Source organism: Scyliorhinus torazame, chromosome 5 (genome assembly GCF_047496885.1).
Source record: "Scyliorhinus torazame isolate Kashiwa2021f chromosome 5, sScyTor2.1, whole genome shotgun sequence".
NCBI classification, from domain to species: Eukaryota; Metazoa; Chordata; class Chondrichthyes; order Carcharhiniformes; family Scyliorhinidae; genus Scyliorhinus; species Scyliorhinus torazame.
Window position 1 is genome coordinate 222,350,336 of NC_092711.1, and position 17,844 is coordinate 222,368,179.

Sequence of the window (17,844 nt, forward strand, 5' to 3'; positions counted from 1 at the left end):
GTGGCGACTAGGGAATTTTCACAGTAACTTCATTGCAGTGTTAATGTCAGCCTACTTGTGGCACTAATAAAGACTAATATTATAAAAAGGTAATTGTGTTTAAATTTACAAAACTGGTGACTGTAGATATTGGGCAACAGAAGACCTTGGGTATTTTAAAAGAAAAGTTAATTTCAAACGTGTTGCGACTCTAGGTCAAGTGTGGTTGGAATTAACCGCGCGCTGGCCCAGGGTGTCATAACATGGATCCTTTCTCGGATTTGTTCCGACACAGAAATCACCTGACTCCAGAAAAGCGTGCAGAATCTGTTCCTGCTGCAGTCAAGGGGGAGGGGGGGGGGGGGGGGGGGGGAATCAATGTTGGGGAGGAGCTCACATGATGCTCTGCTTCATTCCTCCAAAACCATCTTGTAATCCAGAGTTCGAACAATGGAACAAGATGAGATATACTTGTTTTTCTCATCCCAAAAAATGCACTTAGCAGCAGGCTGAAGGAATAAATCTGCTTGGTAACACCTACACTAGCCAGATGTACTGAGGATCCACAAATCCTTTTATGCCAAGCTGTACAATGTGAAGCCTACAAACAGCATGACCTCTTACTTCTATCTGAAATGTTTTAGCCGTCAATAGGCAGGAAAGTCTTGGATAAACTGCTAACTCTTGAGCTGGCTGATGCCATCCAGTCCTTTGAGACAATTAAAACTTCTGGATTTGATATTTTACTGCCCGAGTTGTATCTAACTGTACGACTGGATCCCCTCTCACCTACCGAAAATTTGTTTTCAGCCGGCAGCATGCCAGCACCCCTGAGAGAGAGGCATTATCACCATCTACAAACGGGAGGAGGAAAGGGAAAGGATTAGAAATTGGGACCCATCTCTACTTAAAATTGGCTATGAAATTCTTTGCAAGGTGTTTGCCAACTGGGTGAAGTCTGTTGTGGAACCGGTGATGCACACAGGTCAGATATGCACTGTACACAGCAGAAAGATCTCTGACGTCTCTTACTAAGGACAGAGGAAGGTGGACATCTGTCTTATCAGCTTGAAGTAGGAAAAGACTTATTGCACCTGTACCCAATGAATACACTCTCCAAAATGCAGTTTGGGAAGGGAATCTACAATTGGATCCAACTACTCTACTCAAACATCACAGTTTTATCAATGGGTAGGAATCGGGCAAGGATGTCTTCTCTCCTCTGCGTTATTTGTGTGTTGCAACAAACCTTTTGCTGGTTCCATCAGGAAGGACAAGGACATTAGAGAAGGATGATTAGCATTTGTCACTAGTTGGAGTTAGCTTCAGAAGCCAGAGTAAATAGCAGGGGATTCTTTGGACACCAGGCAAACCAATGTGCTGTCCCCTTCACCTTCACCTTCAATATCAATGGACTTACCAGGTGGGTAGAAATTGAATTCATTTCATGTAATACAGTTTGGGAGGGTAAACAAGGCAAGAAAAATGCACGAGAAATTATAGGATATTCAGAAATAATATGTCCACGCATTGCACCTTTTTTTAACTAAACAAAAGCTTGGGCGTCAGCCATTCTCTGGTTCGTCCCCCAAGGCAATGATTGACCAATCAAAGTTGACCTGCCTGATTTGAATTTAAAAACAAGTTTGGCAATTAACTGTTCCCTGGTGCATTCTCTATGGCAATGCCTCTACTGATCAGAGTTCACTTGCCAACCAATTGGCACTCTGCATATGCAGTATAAATTATTGTTCCCTTTGCAATAGGCATTCTTGCAAATCTGTCCTGATGAGTGCAAGGTGAAAAATTTCAACAGCATGCTCTTTTTTCAGAAATACTATACCGCCAAGCAAACACACAAACTACTAGTTAAGTCCTCTACTGTTTGTCCTAAATCTTTAAATCGTTCTTTTTCTGATAATGCACCTGAACTAATCATGTTTCAAATTTGCTGTAATTATAATAGCTTGAAATGTGGCTAAATGTGATCGCGTGTTTAGCAGAATAATCCCCACCATAACCTTTTCACCGTAACTTCATTGCAGTGTTAATGTAAGCCTGCTTGTGACAATAAAGATTATTATTATTATAACTTCCACATGCAGAAATATCAGTTGGGGACATAATTACAAATCCACTTTAATTTCTGAGAGAATACTTGTTGCAGTGACGATGCTGAATCCTCTCTTTGAATGCTAATATATCTTCACCTGTGTGAATTCGCTTTCTAGTTTGTTCTAAAGACCTCCTGATGGACAACTTTATAATTAACTTGCAGTTGAGTAATTGTGGAGCTGATTACTGCAATTGGAAAGTGGAATATAATTACTTTGGATTGTACCTATTAACATGCTCTGAAATTTGGGAGTATTTATAAATGTGCAAACTGGCTAGGAGGCAGTCCAATATAGTTTCAGTTTAGAGAACATTGAGGGGATTACTCGTGATAATGCAGTAATCATGCAGTACAAAAAGATCAGCAATCAGTTTGGCTACTGAGTTTTCTTATTGGGCTTAACTGAAATTAGGGTGCCCTTAACTGATGAAATTTCTCTTAACTAATTGATATTCAGGTATCAGAAAAATCTGATTTGGTATTTGATCTGGTGAAGCGGGCTCACAACTGCACAAAGGGAGAAAAGGCTGAAAGACTCAAACAATAATAATCTTTAATCGCATCACTGCGATTATATTAACACTGCAATTAAATTACTGTGAAAACCTCCTAGTCGCCACATTATGGCGCCTGTTCGGGTACACTGAGGGAGAATTCAGGATGTCCAATTCACCTAACAAGCAAGTCTTTCAGGACTTTGTGGGAGGAAACTGGGAAACGCACGAGGACACGTGAAGAAAGTGTAGACTCCGCACAGACAGTGACCCAAACCGGGAATCTAGGTCCCTAGCGCTGTGAAGCAGCAGTGCTAACCACTGCTACCATTCCGCCCACTGGAGGATTTTGGAGGATGGAGGGTCCTCTGCCACATCTCTCAATTGGGGTTGACGTGTTGATATTTACAGCAAGCCTATATTGAAACAACAAGGAGTCAATGAAAGAAGCCATTTGCTGTGCAGACCGTTTCCGTCATTTCGATTACACACATATAATCCTGCAGTAGTTTTTGTCTTTTTATAATCATTGGATCAGAGACTGGACATAGGCAGCACGGTAGCACAAGTGGATAGCACTGAGGCTTCACAACGCCATGCTCCCAGGTTCGATTCCCTGCTGGGTCACTCTGTGCGGTGTCTGCACGTTCTCTTCGTGTCTGCGTGGGTTTCCCCCGGGTGCTCCGGTTTCCTCCCGCAGTCCAAAGATGTGCAGGTTAGGTGGATTGGCCATGCTAAATTGCCCTTGGTGTCCAAAAAGGTTAGGAGTGGTTATTGGGATACTGGGTTAGGCTGAAAATGAGGGCTTAAGTGGGTCGGTGCAGACTCGATGAGCCGAATGTTCTGTGTTCTATTCGCGTAGCACCCTGTGGAAGTCATGACACAAGTAGGTCCTACTTGGGAATTGCTCAAAGTTAAAATTTCCGATGGACAATTTCCCTTGGGACCCTCCAACAAATATCTCCGATTCTTGAGACTTGGGAGAGCATGAGACGAGGTAATTATCAGGAAATGTTAGCCAGAGTAAAATCTAGTTTAACACTTGTGTAACTCCCAAATTGCACCCCACCCATCCTCCCTGACTACCCCTTCCCCAGATTACTTCCTAATACCCCCACCCCTGGTGAAATTGTATGGGAGGGGATGTAACTCCAGATTTGTTCTTCAATGATTTGCACTTTTAGAAATTGATATTTTTAAAATGCAGTTTAATTGTTGCAAGATTCTTAATTAGAAGTTGAAACTGCAGTGACTTTCATATTTTTGGTTAGGCAGTAGATGCAGTGTGTTTTAAAAATTTCTCTCCTGTGAAGAATATTATTGGGAGGTGCGTAGAACTGCTCACATTAAAATATAACCGTCAAACACTGGACACAGTTTAGTGTTGACGCACATAACAGACACTGGCCGCCTCCTGCGTTATAGAAATTCTGAGATGCTGGCATATTGTCAGTATGTGGAAATTACACAATCCATGTGCCTTCTGCTGTAAAGGAATTGTTTCAACACTCAATCGACTCTTGGTTCATTAATTTGAGCTCGGGTACAGAATTGGCCCTGGATGAGGAATTTAAAATATCAATCGGGAATCCCATTTTTAGTTGCTGTTCGATTGGGTTTGGTTATAGTGTTTCCCCATGGATCAGCAACCTTGTTGAGGCCAGACATAAAGTGGTCATTTTAGTCACATACTTGACTTTATTTGGCATAAAATAATTAATGCCTCCAGGAGATGATGGTTCAGTGGTAACACTCACACCTCTTGAGTCTGAAGATCATGGGTTCAAGCTCCACTTCAGATACTTGAACACATCTAGGCTGACACTTCATGGCAGCTATCACTCTGTTGCACCTTTAGAGGTACTGGGTGGGATTGCCTGATGCCAAAATCGCATTCGGCGGTCAGCTGGAGAATCCCCGTTTGCGTCGAAATCGGAGGTGGCGGCGCTTTCGCGATACGCAGACCCCTCCAGAGAGGCACTATTTGGCAGGCCGGTCCAAGTTGCACAGCTTGACCGCTAAAGGCCATCGCCATGCGCATGCGCAGCGACGGACCCGACAATTCTCCGGCTGTATTGGCAGCTGGAGCCGGGTGCTCTACAATGCCTGCCTGTTAGCTCTCCATCAAATGGAGGATCAGTGCCCGTTTTGCACCGATTATTTTGGTTATAAAACGCCACCGTTTCCATGTCGGCGTGAGGATATAGCCTGAAAATCGGAGAATCCAGCCCCTTGTCTTTCAGGCGAGATATTAAACCAAGGTCTAATCCACCCTCCAAGGTGGACACAAAAGATCCCACTGCTCTTTGAAAAATGGATGAATATTATTGGTGTCGTGGCCGAAAGTTATCCTCGGCCAATATCACCAAAACATATTATTTCATCAGTTACCGTGTAAATGAAATGAAAATGAAATGAAATGAAAATCGCTTATTGTCACAAGTAGGCTTCAAATGAAGTTACTGTGAAAAGCCCCTAGTCGCCACATTCCGGCGCTTGTTCGGGGAGGCTGATACGGGAATTGAACCGTGCTGCAGGCCTGCCTGGGTCTGCTTTAAAAGCCAGCGATTTAGCCCTGTGCTAAACAGCCTCTGTATATGTGTATACTCTGTATATACTCTCCCCCAAGTATATGGGTACATGCTGTGTTGTGATGTGCATAAAGCAGTTATGTACATAATGTTATGCACGACCTCCGACCACTAGGTGACAGTGTTTAAATCCCCCCCCCAGGTGACTTTCTGGGAGTTGGGAGGAGATTGTGCTAGGAGACAGATGTATTCCACAATAGTTAATTGGTGTTGGTAGTTCATTATTTTATTTATCTTGGTTATGTTAATCACACAGTTGTTAAATAATAAATTATTCCAATTAGTTCTGTAGTTTTAACATTTAATACAGCCAGTCTGCAGAACATGACGTAAGAACTAGGAGCAGGAGCAGGCCATCTGGCCCCTCGAGCCTGCTCCACCATTCAATGAGATCATGGCTGATCTTTTGTGGACTCAGTTCCACTTTGCGGCCCGAACACCATAACCCTTAATCCCTTTATTCTTCAAAAAACTATCTAACTTTATCTTAAAAACATTTAAAGAAGGAGCCTCAACTACTTCACTGGGCAAGGAATTCCATAGATTCACAACCCTTTGGGTGAAGAAGTTCCTCCTAAACTCAGTCCTAAATCTACTTCCCCTTATTTTGAGGCTATGCCCCCTAGTTCTGCTTTCACCCGCCAGTAGAAACAACCTGCCTGCATCTATCCTATCTATTCCCTTCATAATTTTATATGTTTCTATAAGATCCCCCCATATCGTTCTAAATTCCAATGAGTACAGTCCCAGTCTACTCAACCTCTCCTCGTAATCCAACCCCTTCAGCTCTGGGATTAACCTAGTGAATCTCCTCTGCACACCCTCCAGCGCCAGTACGTCCTTTCTCAGGTAAGGAGACCAAAACTGAACACAGTACTCCAGGTCTGGCCTCACTAACACCTTATACAATTGCAGCATAACCTCCCTAGTCTTAAACTCCATCCCTCGAGCAATGCAGGACAAAATTTCATTCGCCTTCTTAACCACCTGTTGCACCTGTGATCCAACTTTTTGCGACTCATGCATTAGCACACCCAGGTCTCTCTGCACAGCAGCATGTTTTAATATTTTATCATTTAAATAATAATCCCTTTTGCTGTTATTCCTACCAAAATGGATAACCTCACATTTGTCAACATTGTATTCCATCTGCCAGACCCCAGCCCATTCACTTAACCTATCCAAATCCCTCTGCAGACTTCCAGTAGCCTCTGCACTTTTTGCTTTACCACTCATCTTCGTGTTGTCTGCAAACTTGGACACCGTGGGCGGGATTCTCCTCTCCCACGCCGAAGCGGCCGCGCCGTCGTGAACGCCGTCGAGGTTCACGACGGCGCGGAACGGCCCCGGTCCTGACCGATTCAGGCCCTGACAATGGGCCAGAATCGGGGCCGCGTCATCTACCCGCGCCAGGCCTTGTCACCCGTGTAAAAGCTGCGCCGAATAGATGACGCGGCCGGTGCCGCATAACGGACGTCATCCGCGCATGCGCGGGTTGGCCGGTGCCAACCCACGCGTGCGTGGTTGCCGTCCTCTCTAAGTCCACCCCGCAAGAAGATGGGGGACGGATCTTGCGGGGCCGCGGAAGGGAGGAGGTACTCCTTCAGAGAGGACGGCCCGATGATCGGTGGGCACCGATCGCGGGCCACCCCACATTCCAGGTGAAGCCCGGTGCAGGGTCCCCCCTCGCCCCCCCCACAGGCCGCCCCCCCCCCCCCCAGCGTTCACGCACCGCCCACGACTGCAGTGACCAGGTGTGGACGGCGCCGGGGGGAACCCGCCGTTTTGGCCTGGCCGCTCGGCCCATCCGGGCCTCAGAATAGCGGGGGTGCCGGAGAATTGCCATTATCGGTGTCTCCAGCGATTCTCCGGCCTGCGGCCCGCGAAACTCGACCGGGCCATTCCCGCTGCTTGGGAGAATCGCGGGAGGGCGTCGGACCGGCGTCCCTGGAAATTTTGGCGGCCCAGGCGATTCTCCCAACCAGCGTGGGAGTGGAGAATCGCGCCCACCGCCTTTGGTCCCCAACTCCAAATCATCTATGTAAATTGTGAACAATTGTGGGCCCAACACTGATTCATGAGGGACACAACTAGCGACTGATTCCCAACCACAGAAACATCCATTAATCCACACTCTTTGCTTTTTAATTAATTAACTAATCCTCTATCCATGCTACTACTTTCCCCTTAATGCCATGTATCTTTATCTTCTGCAGCAACCTTTTGTGTGGCACCTTGTCAAAGGCTTTCTGGAAATCCAGATATACCACATCCATTGGCTTCCCGTTATCTACCGCGCTGGTAATGTCCTCAAAAAATTCCACTAAATTAGTTAGGCACGTCCTGCCCTTTTATGAACCCATGCTACGTCTGCCCAATGGGACAATTTCCATCCAGATGCCTCGCTATTTCTTCCTTAATGATAGATTCCAGCATCTTCCCTACTACCGAAGTTAAGTTAACTGGCTTATAATTACCCGCTTTCTGCCTACCTCCTTTTTTAAACAGTGGTGTCACGTTTGCTAATTTCTAATCCGCCGGGACCACCCCAGAGTCTAGTGAATTTAGGTTAATTATCACTAGTGCATTTGCAATTTCCTGAGCCATCTCTTTTCACACTCTGGGATGCATTCCATCAGGGCCAGGAGACCTGTCCACCTTTAGCCCCATTAGCTTGCCCAGCACTACCTCCTTAGTGATAACAATCATCTCAAGGTCCTCACCTGTCATAGCCTCATTTTCATCAGTCACTGGCATGTTATTTGTGTCCTCCACTGTGAAGACCGACCCAAAAAACCTGTTCAGTTCCTCAGCCATTTCCTCATCTCCTATTATTAAATCTCCCTTCTCATCCTCTGAAGGACCAATATTTACCTTAGCCACTCTTTGTTTGTTTTATATATTTGTAGAAACTTTTACTATCTGTTTTTATATTCTGAGCAAGTTTACTCTCATAATCTATCTTTCTCTTCTTTATAGCTTTTTTAGTAGCTTTCTGTTGCCCCCTAAAGATTTCCCAGTCCTCTAGTCTCCCACTAATCTTTGTCACTTTGTATGCTTTTTCCTTCAATTTGATACTCTCCCTTATTTCCTTAGATATCCACGGTCAATTTTCCCTCCTTCTACCGTCCTTCCTTTTTGTTGATATAAACCTTTGCTGAGCACTGTGAAAAATTGCTTGGAAGGTTCTCCACTGTTCCTCAACTGTTTCACCATAAAGTCTTTGCTCCCAGTCTACCTTAGCTAGTTCTTCTCTCATCCCATTGTAATCTCCTTTGTTTAAGCGCAAAACACGTGTGCTTGATTTTACCTTCTCACCCACCATCTGTATTTTAAATTCCACCATATTGTGATCGCTCCTTCCGAGAGGGTCCCTAACTATGAGATCATTAATCCATCCTGTCTCTTTACAGAGGACCAGATCTAGGACTGTTTGTTCCCTCGTAGGTTCCATTACATACTGTTCTAGGAAACTATCGCGGATACATTCTATAAACTCCTCCTCAAGGCTGCCTTGACCGACCTGGTTAAACCAATCGACATGTAGACTAAAATTCCCCTGATAACTGCTGTACCATTTCTACATGCATCCGTTATTTCTTTGTTTATTGCCTGCCTCACCATAATGTTACTATTTGGTGGCCTATAGACTACTCCTATCACTGACTTTTTCGCCTTACTATTCCTGATTTCCACCCAAATGGATTCAACCTTATCCTCCATAGCACCGATGTCATCCCTTACTATTGCCCGGATGTCATCCTTAAATAACAGAGCTACACCACCTCCCTTACCATCCACTCTGTCCTTCCGAATAGTTTGATATCCTTGGATATTTAACTCCCATGCTGTACGCAAATCGATTACCATGCACTCCTATTATAGCATTACATTGTAAAATCAATTCTGTGCCCTTGCTGAACCACCTTTCTGCTTCTTTCAGCTGTTGGTCTACTTTGGAAAGACACACTTTCAATTGTTTTAAATTTGCCACTTGCAACCCTGCAATTATCCTGCTCGCCTTCTCTTTTATCTGAGTATATTGTTTTGGGTCTTAATTTTTTTGTGTCTCTAAGATGTTCTCAGAAAGCCAAAGTTTATCAAGTTGTTTCTTCATAGCTTCAACACTCGGAATCAGTTTTGTTGGATTTCCTCTATGCTGCCTCTCTGCCAGAATTGCCTCCCCATACGTTAGGGTGACCAGCATTTTGCAGTGCACCAGGCGGTTCCCGTACCTGATTACTGTATAGCTTCACTCATCATGACTGGTAGAGATTTAAGCACAATATCCTAGTGTTTTTTTTTTTCTTGGGCCAACTCTCACCTGACATGGTCCTTCATATTTCTTTTGAAAACCCTTCTTGAAGTGTTTGATGCCAGCATGATGTTAATGTAATTTCCAATGTGCAGTTCCTTGTATTTGGCTACATGGAACTGATCAATGAAGTTCTCTGCTAAGCTCTCTATTTCCTTGTTAAGTGTGAGGAAAAAGGTTGCAGGGTGAATGATGAAAGTCGCTGCAGTAAATAGCATAATTCGGCTGATGTAAAAATGGCGAAATACTGTGAAGTCTTGAGTCCATATGACTCTACTTCAGTGCTCTGAAAAAGAATCATATGGACTTGAAGCATTAATTCTATTTTCTCTCCACAGATGCAGCCAGATCTGAGTTTTTCCAGCATATATTGTCTTTTTCAGATACCAACATCCACTGTATTTTGCTTTGATTACTTTGAAGTCTTGCTTTATTACCGTTGGGGTTTAAGAAGAATTATCAGATATTTTTTCCCCCAAGCATCATGTCTACAAATTGTAGAGAGGGATGGGCATTAATATTTGTCAGCATTTTTGACCATTTAAAATTGCATCCCACATTTTGCTCCGTGATTAGTGCTGGAGGATTGGTTTAAACACTTTCCTTATGTCTTACAACATTGCATTGATTGAGAACTGGTGTCGAAAATGGGATGAAAGACGGTGTGAAATTGGTTTAGTTCCGAATGTCAGTTAAATGCGATGTTGAAAGAGAAAATCAAGTACGCTGCGGTTGGGGTTACTTTATGCTGACTTTTTATCTGCGTTTAGTAAGTTGCTTTTGGCAAGTGGAAGTCTGATGTGTTCCAAACTACAATTGCCATTATTAACTGGGTTTAAGAATTCTTTTCAGATTAACCTTTGCTATTTTGCAACGGTTTTTAATAACTAAGATATCTCTGATATTCTGACATTCAAGCCCTGGATATGGTTCGCGGAAAAGCCACTAGGTTGGGTCCTAGCAGCAGAGAACTAAATTCTGAAAAAAGAGCAGATTGGACCCTATCAGCCTTAAAAGGAGCAAGCTATGAGCTGATCTTATCGAACTAAAACATTTAATAAGTAGCCTGGAAAAGATAAATTTGAAAAACCACTACAAATTAAACCATAAGGTGCAAATTTGTCAAAGGTAATTTTTTGACTGATGCCAGGAACGTCTTTACACCAAATAATAATTCCTAGAGTAGACTTTGAGTGGAGTTCCAGAAGCAAACATTTAAATTATTTGAGACATATTTGCATTCAAAAAAGGAGCAATGCCTGGTCTTTTTAGTGGGCTGAGCTAAGGTTAGTTAAATTGTCATCTTCATGTATAATCTTGGGATTTTATGGTAGTAGGAAGCAAGATGTTACTGGTAAGAGCCACCAACTTTACTTGGAGATTGACATCCTGAGTCTTATGTGCAAGAGATTCTGAATCTTTTGTACAATAGTGTCAGGTGGATGTACCTTTAAGAAATGGGTGTTTATCAAATAGCTGCAGTGATGTCTGAGTATGGGTGGAGCTGGGCTGTCTGTCTTTCACTTTCGTTTTGAGCTGGCAGCTGCAGTGTGTTTTCGTTTTCGTTTTCAGAGGTGGAGAGCTGCAGGTAAAGCAAGCAACTGTATAATGATCTCTCTCGCTACAAGCTAAAGAATGTCTCCAGATCATTGATGATTTCAAAGTAATACCTGTTTCTGTAGAGCATTTAAACCTGCTGTCTTTATTTTTAAAAGGATTTAACTTATGGATGTTGTTTGGGAAGTTATTAAGGGTTACCTATAGAATATTGTATTTCGGAAAGTATCAGTGTTTGTAGTTGATGAGATGTTTACTGTGTGTTTATAAAGTGTTAACTGAATTCATAGAATAAACATTTGTTTTGTTTTAAACATACTTTGGCTCTCTGTTGCATCACACCTGTAAAGTGGGCCCTTGTACTCCCCATAACCAAAATCTATTTAAAGTTGTGGGTCTGGTGAACTCCATGATATACTTTGGTGTTCTCTAAACCCTGGCCCGTAACAGTAGTAACTCAGATAGAGCAATTGATACTTGAATAGATGTACAGAATCAAAATTTTAACAACTGTTATTGCTTCTTATATCAATAATTTATCAATTTCCTGTGCTCTGTTGGCAGGGAGAGGAAAGTATTGCTGTCAATGAATGAACATTCCAGTGATAATGGCAGAACAGCCTCCGCTGGAATCGGCTCTCATGAATGAAGTTCCACTTCTACCTCATATTGTCAATGGGGACAGCGGACAACAGGTGAGTGATAAACTAAACAGAATCACAGATTAATACACTGCACTTCACACCATCGAGTCTGCACTGACTCATCAAAGACACCTGACCTGCCTACCTAATTTCATTTAACATTCACGGCTATGGGCCAAGTGCTGGTATGATGTGCCAAGTGCTCATCCAGATACGTTTTAAAGGATGAGAAGGCAGTGCATTCCAGATCGTCGCTACCCTCTGGGTAAAAAGGTTTTTCCTCAAATACCCCCAAACCTCCTGCCTCTCACCTTGAACTTGTGTCCCCTTGCAACTGACCCTTCAACTAAGGGGAACAGCTGCGCATCCTATCCACCCAGTCCATGTCTATCATATCTTGTACACCTCGATCAGGTCACCCCTCAATCTTCTCTGTTCCAGTGAAAACAATCCAAACCTGTACAACCTCTCTTCATAACTTAAATGTTCCACCTCAGACAGCATCCTGGTAAATTGCCTCTGCATCCCCCCGTGCAATCACATCCTTCCTATAATGTGGTGACCAGAACTGTACGCAGTACTCCAGCTGTGGCCTCACCAAAGTTCTACATGACTCCAACATGACTTCCCTGCTTTTGTAATCTATGCCTCAATTGATGAAGGCAAGTGTCCCATATGCCTTCTTCACCACCTTATTAACCTGCCTTTCTCCTTCAGAGATCTATGGACAAACATGCCAAGGTCCCTTTGTTCCCCAGAACTTCCCAATGTCAGGCCATTCATTTGAATGTTTCCTTGACAAATTATTCCTTCCAAAGTGTATAACCTCACACTTTTCAGGGTTAAATTTCATCTGCCACTTTTTGACCCATTTGACCATCCCATCTATATTTTCCTGTAACCCAAGACACTCAACCACCCGGCCAGTCTTTGTGTCATCCGCAAATGTATTGATCCACTGGACACTGGCTTCCAGTCACTAAAGCAGCTATCTGTCATTGCTCTCTTGTCTACTACAGCTAAACCAATTTTAAACCCACCTCATCAAGTTGCCCTGTATCCCATGTGCATTTGCCTTCTTTATAAACCTCCCACGTGAGGCCTTGTCAAAAGCTTTGCTGAAATCCATGTAAACTACTTCAACTACACTCCCCTCATCTACACACCTGGCCACAAGCTCAAAAAATTAAATCAAATTTGGTAGGCGTGATCACCCTCTGACAAAGCCATGCTGACTATTTCTGATCAAACCTTGCCTCTCCTTCAGAATTTTCCCCAATAGTTTCCCGACCACTACATGAGACTCACTGGTATATAGTTCTCTGGCTTATCTCTGCCACCTTTCTTAAATAGTAGGACAACATTAACTCTAGTCCCCTGGCCAGAGAGGAATTATAAATTTGGGTCAGAGCCCCGAAAATCTCCTCCCACGCCTTCCATAGCATCTTGGGACTCAATTCATCTGAACCTGGAGATTTGTCCACTTCCAACATCTCCAAAACCATGGCACCCCTTAATGACAATTTGCTCAAGAACCTCTCAGTCTCTCTCCCTGAGTTCCATATCTACCACCTCATTCTCTTGGGTGAAGACGGATGTGAAGTATTTGTTCAACACCCTACCATGTCCTCTGGCTTCACCCACAGATTTCCCCCTTGGTCTCTAATGAGACCTACTCTTTCCCGGGTTAGCCTCATCTCATTGATATACAATAGAATATCTTGGGATTTTCCCTACTTTTACCATCCAGAGCTTTCTCGTATCCCCTCTTTGCTCTCCTAATTGCTTTCTTAAGCTCCATCCTGCACTTTCCGTACTCCACTAATGCCTCCGCTGATTTGCTCCCCTTGTACATGCCAAAAACCTCTCTTTTCCTTCTCATCGTATCCTGAATGTCTCTAGTCATCCATGGTTCTCTGGACTTGTTACTCCTTCCTATTACCCTAGAGGGAACATGTTGGGCTTGTATTTTCCCCATTTACTTTTTGAATGCCCCCCCTCCCCCCCAGCTCTTCTGTAGATCTCCCCACAAGTAGCTCTTTCCAGTCTACCGTGGCCAGATCCTGCCTTATTTTACTAAAATCTGCTCTCGTCCAATCCAAAAGCCTTTTTTTGAAATTTAGCTATTTCTTTGGTTGCTATCACCAAAATGCTCCCCTACGAACACATCAATCACCGGTCCAGCACTGTACCGTCTCTTGCAGGGTCCTCTACATGTTGAGCTAAAATGTTCTTCTGTATCCATTTTAAGAACTCCACTTCATCTAAGCCCTTAAGACGATGACTATCCTAATTAATGTTGGGAAAGTTGAAATCACCTAATATAATTACCCTATTATTATTTTTACACACCTCTGAATTATGCACATCTTTGCTCCTCAGTTTTACGCTAACTATCCGGGGGTCGAAAATAAACACTACCCACAAAAGCTTCATTTGATGCTCTCTCCAAGATATCTCTCCTAAAGACATTGGGACCCTTCATTTCAGAATTTGAAAGCTTCACTTCATTTAAACATAATGCAGAAACTAACCTAATTTATTCCAAAATAAACAAACTTGACTTGTTCGTAAACAATTAAAGGGTACACACTCCTAATTGGATGCCAGATTTTACCAACTGTATAATCACTTAACCTAATTTTCATCTGCCTAAATATTTTATTTGTCTTGCATCACAATGTCTGCATCAAAATGGCTATTGTGCCAAATATTAAGTTCTGGCCTTTTTACGTTTGGTAACAGTTACTTTAATTGTCAAATAATCAAAACCTTGCTCATTGTAATTTTGTACCATAAGTCCAATGTAATGGTTAACAGGATTAAGAAGCACTAAGCCCCACATTCCAAGTATATACATTCATCTTATTTGTTATTTTATTTTATAAATTTTCTTAATGTTTTAAACTCTGAAACCGGAGGCAACTAGCACAGATATGAGGCGAAGTGCAAACTCCACACAGACAGTCACTTGAGGCCGGAATTCAACCGGGACCCTGGAGCTGTGAGGCAGCTGTCCTAACCACTGTGCCACCGTGCGCAAGTGTGGCTCAGGTCTTTGAGGGATTTTGGTTTTATAACAACAGTGCTAATGATAAAGTTGTCTTTCTCCTTTTGGGTAGTATTGACCAGAGACCGCACTATTTCTCCCTTGTCATGAATGGACCTCAACAATATGTGGATAGTCCGACTAGAGAGGGGGCTATACTGGACGTAGTACTAGGAACAAGCCCGGCCAGGTGATCAAAGTTGCAGTGGGGGGAACATGTGGCGAACAGTGACCACAATTCCGTAAGTTTTTGGATACTCATGGAAAAGGACGAGTGTTGTCCTAGGGTTAAGGTGCTAAATTGGGGGAAGGCTAACTACAACCAGATTAGGCAGAATTTGGAGGCTGTTGTTTGAGAGAGGCTGTTTGAGGGTAAATCCTCATTTAGCATGTGGGAGTCTTTTAAGGAGCAGTTGAAGGGAGTGCAGGACAGGCATGTGCCGGTAAAAAGGAAGGACAGGAAAGGCAGGATTTGGGAACATGGATGACCAGGGAAATTGTCAAAAAGAAAAAAGATGCATATGTAAGGTACAGACAACTAAAAGCCGATGAAGCACTTGAGGAATACAAGGAAAGTAGAAAAGAGCTTAAGCAGGGAGTTAGGAGGGCAAAAAGGGTCACGAAATGTCCTTGGCAGACTGGATTAAGGAGAATCCCAAGGCATTTTATTTGTATATTAGGAACAAGAGAGTAACTAGAGAAAGAGTTGGTCCTCTCAAGGACAAAGGAGGGAAATTGTGTAGAACCAAAGGAAATAGGTGAGATCCCTAATGAGTATATTGCATCGGTATTTACAAAGGAGAGGGACATTTTGATCGGTGGTGTCTCAGAGGGATGTGTAAACACTTTAGAACAGATCGTTATTACAAGGGAGGAAGCGTTAGGTGTGTTAAAAAGCATTTAAGGTCAACAAATGCCCAGATGACATCTATCCCAGATTACTGAGGGAGACGAGCTGGGCCTGTTGACAGAAATCTTTGTGTCCTCGTTGGCCACAGGTGAGATCCCAGAGGATTGGAGGATAGCCAGTGTTGTACTGTTATTTAAGAAGGGTTGCAAGGATAACCTGGGTAATTATAGCCCAGTGAGCTTGACGTCAGTGATAGTGAAATTATTGGAAAAGGTTCTCGGAGATAGGATCTATGCACATTTAGAAGTGAATGGTCTTATTAGCGACAGATAGCATGGTTTTGTACAAGGGAGGTCATGTCTCACTAATTAAATTGAGTTTTTTGAGGAGGTGACAAAAATGATTGATGAGGGAAGGGTTGTGGATGTTGTCTACATGGACTTTAGTAAAGCATTTGATAAGGTCCTTCATGACAGGCTGGTGCAAAAGATTAAATCACATGGGGTCAGGGGTGAACTAGCTGGATGGATTCAGAACTGACTTGGCCATAGAAGACAGGGGGTAGCAGTGGAAGGCTGTTTTTCCCAAATGGAGATCTGTAACTAGTGGTATCCTGCAGGGATCAGTACTGGGACCTCTGCTCTTTGTAATATATATATAAATGACTTGGGGAAGGGGGCGGGGGGAGGGACGTAGCGGGTCCGATTAGCAAGTTTGCGGATTATACCAAGATTTCAGAAGTTGCAGATAGTGATGAAGGTTGTCGGAGAGTACAACAGGATATAGATAGGCTGCAAAATTGGGCAGAGAAATGGCAGATGAAATTTAACCCGGACAAATGCGAGGTGGTGCATTTTGGTAGATCCAATTCAAGTGGGAGCTGTAAAATAAATGGCAGGAGCATAGGGACACAGAGATCTGGGCGTACAGGTCCACAGATCCTTAGAAGTGACAGCACAGGTGGAAATAGTAAAGAAAGCATATGGTGTTGCTCGTTTTAGCCTTAGTTTACTTTATTCTTATTCTGTCACCTTTGCTCATGAGCTGCCAGGTATCTTTCTGATACCGCCACGTGGTTCAAGTCCAAGTAATGATTAATAATGCAACACACCGCTTAGTAAGGGTTAAATCAACGCTCATTTATTATATACAGCAATTAATACTTATACAATAATCCTACTTCTGGACTACTACCTACCACTAAAGGCCAATACTTAACTTTGGAAATGGCCCACCAGGTCAGGGAAACGAATGGTCTTTCGAATTGGTTCTGAGCCTGCGGGATTCAAAAGCTGGTACAAGTCGAGAGTCAGGAGCGCCTATCTGGTAGCGATCGCTAGAGTAAGACTTACAGTTTTCTTGTAGAAGGGTCTCGAAGGTTGCGAGCAGGGTCGAGGTGAACTTGGCCCCTATTCTTATAGTTCCCAGGGGCCTCCCGCCTCTCGGGGCGGACCTCGTACCTGGTTCCAAGTGATTGGACTTGGTCCCTATCACTTGGTTCGATATGCTCCAATAATGGGGCGATTCCTTGATCGGGGGGTGGTCGTTTACCTTTCTTTGTGTCAGCCCCTGCTGGCGCCGAAAGGTCTGGGTCGGCTTTCAATTGCTAATTTGTAGCAATTGTTCCCGGGGATGGCTGCTTACTATGCCTTTGGCTGGGTTGTTGTGATGTTGATGGCTGCAGGTATCAGTCTGGGCTGACTTCCCCAGAGGCGAATACACTGTTTTACCTGCAGCTGTCCGTTTGAGTCCTGTTGGCTGATTTTCCCATCAGCCTCCTCCGTTCGCCATTTTAGATCGGGGTTTGACCATTCTAATCGGGAATCAGCCATTTTACGTGGCTACAATGGCATGCTTGCCTTCATAGGACGGGCTATCGAGTATAAAAGCTTGAAAATTATGTTACAGTTGTATAGACCATTGGTTAGGCCACATTTGGAATACTGTGCCCAATTCTGGTCACCACACTACCAGAAGGAGATGGGCGGGGGAAGTTTTTTTACACAGAGGGTGGTGGTGGCCTGGAATGCACTGCCAAATGAGGTGATTGAGGCAGGTATGTTAGCGACCTTTAAGACTTATCTGGATAGGCACATGAACAGACGGGGTGTAGAAGAATACAGATGGTTGGTCTAGATGGCCACGTGATTGGCGCCATCATTGTTCTTTGTTCTTTGTACTCAGAACTGTATGTTCAGACTAACTTTAGCTTAAACCAGGAACTTGAGGGACAGGATGTTTTGCTTTAT

At 43.5% G+C, this 17,844-nt stretch overlaps 1 protein-coding gene across 1 annotated transcript in view; it reads left to right on the forward strand.

The window, feature by feature from the left end:
• LOC140420959 (fibronectin type-III domain-containing protein 3A-like) overlaps positions 1 to 17,844 on the forward strand; it is a 174,342-nt gene that overhangs the window by 65,673 nt on the left and 90,825 nt on the right. The window contains exon 2 of the mRNA XM_072505159.1: positions 11,617 to 11,747. Within this exon, the coding sequence (XP_072361260.1) occupies positions 11,643 to 11,747 (105 nt within the window). The 5' untranslated portion in view covers positions 11,617 to 11,642. The remainder of the gene's footprint in view (positions 1 to 11,616; positions 11,748 to 17,844) is intronic.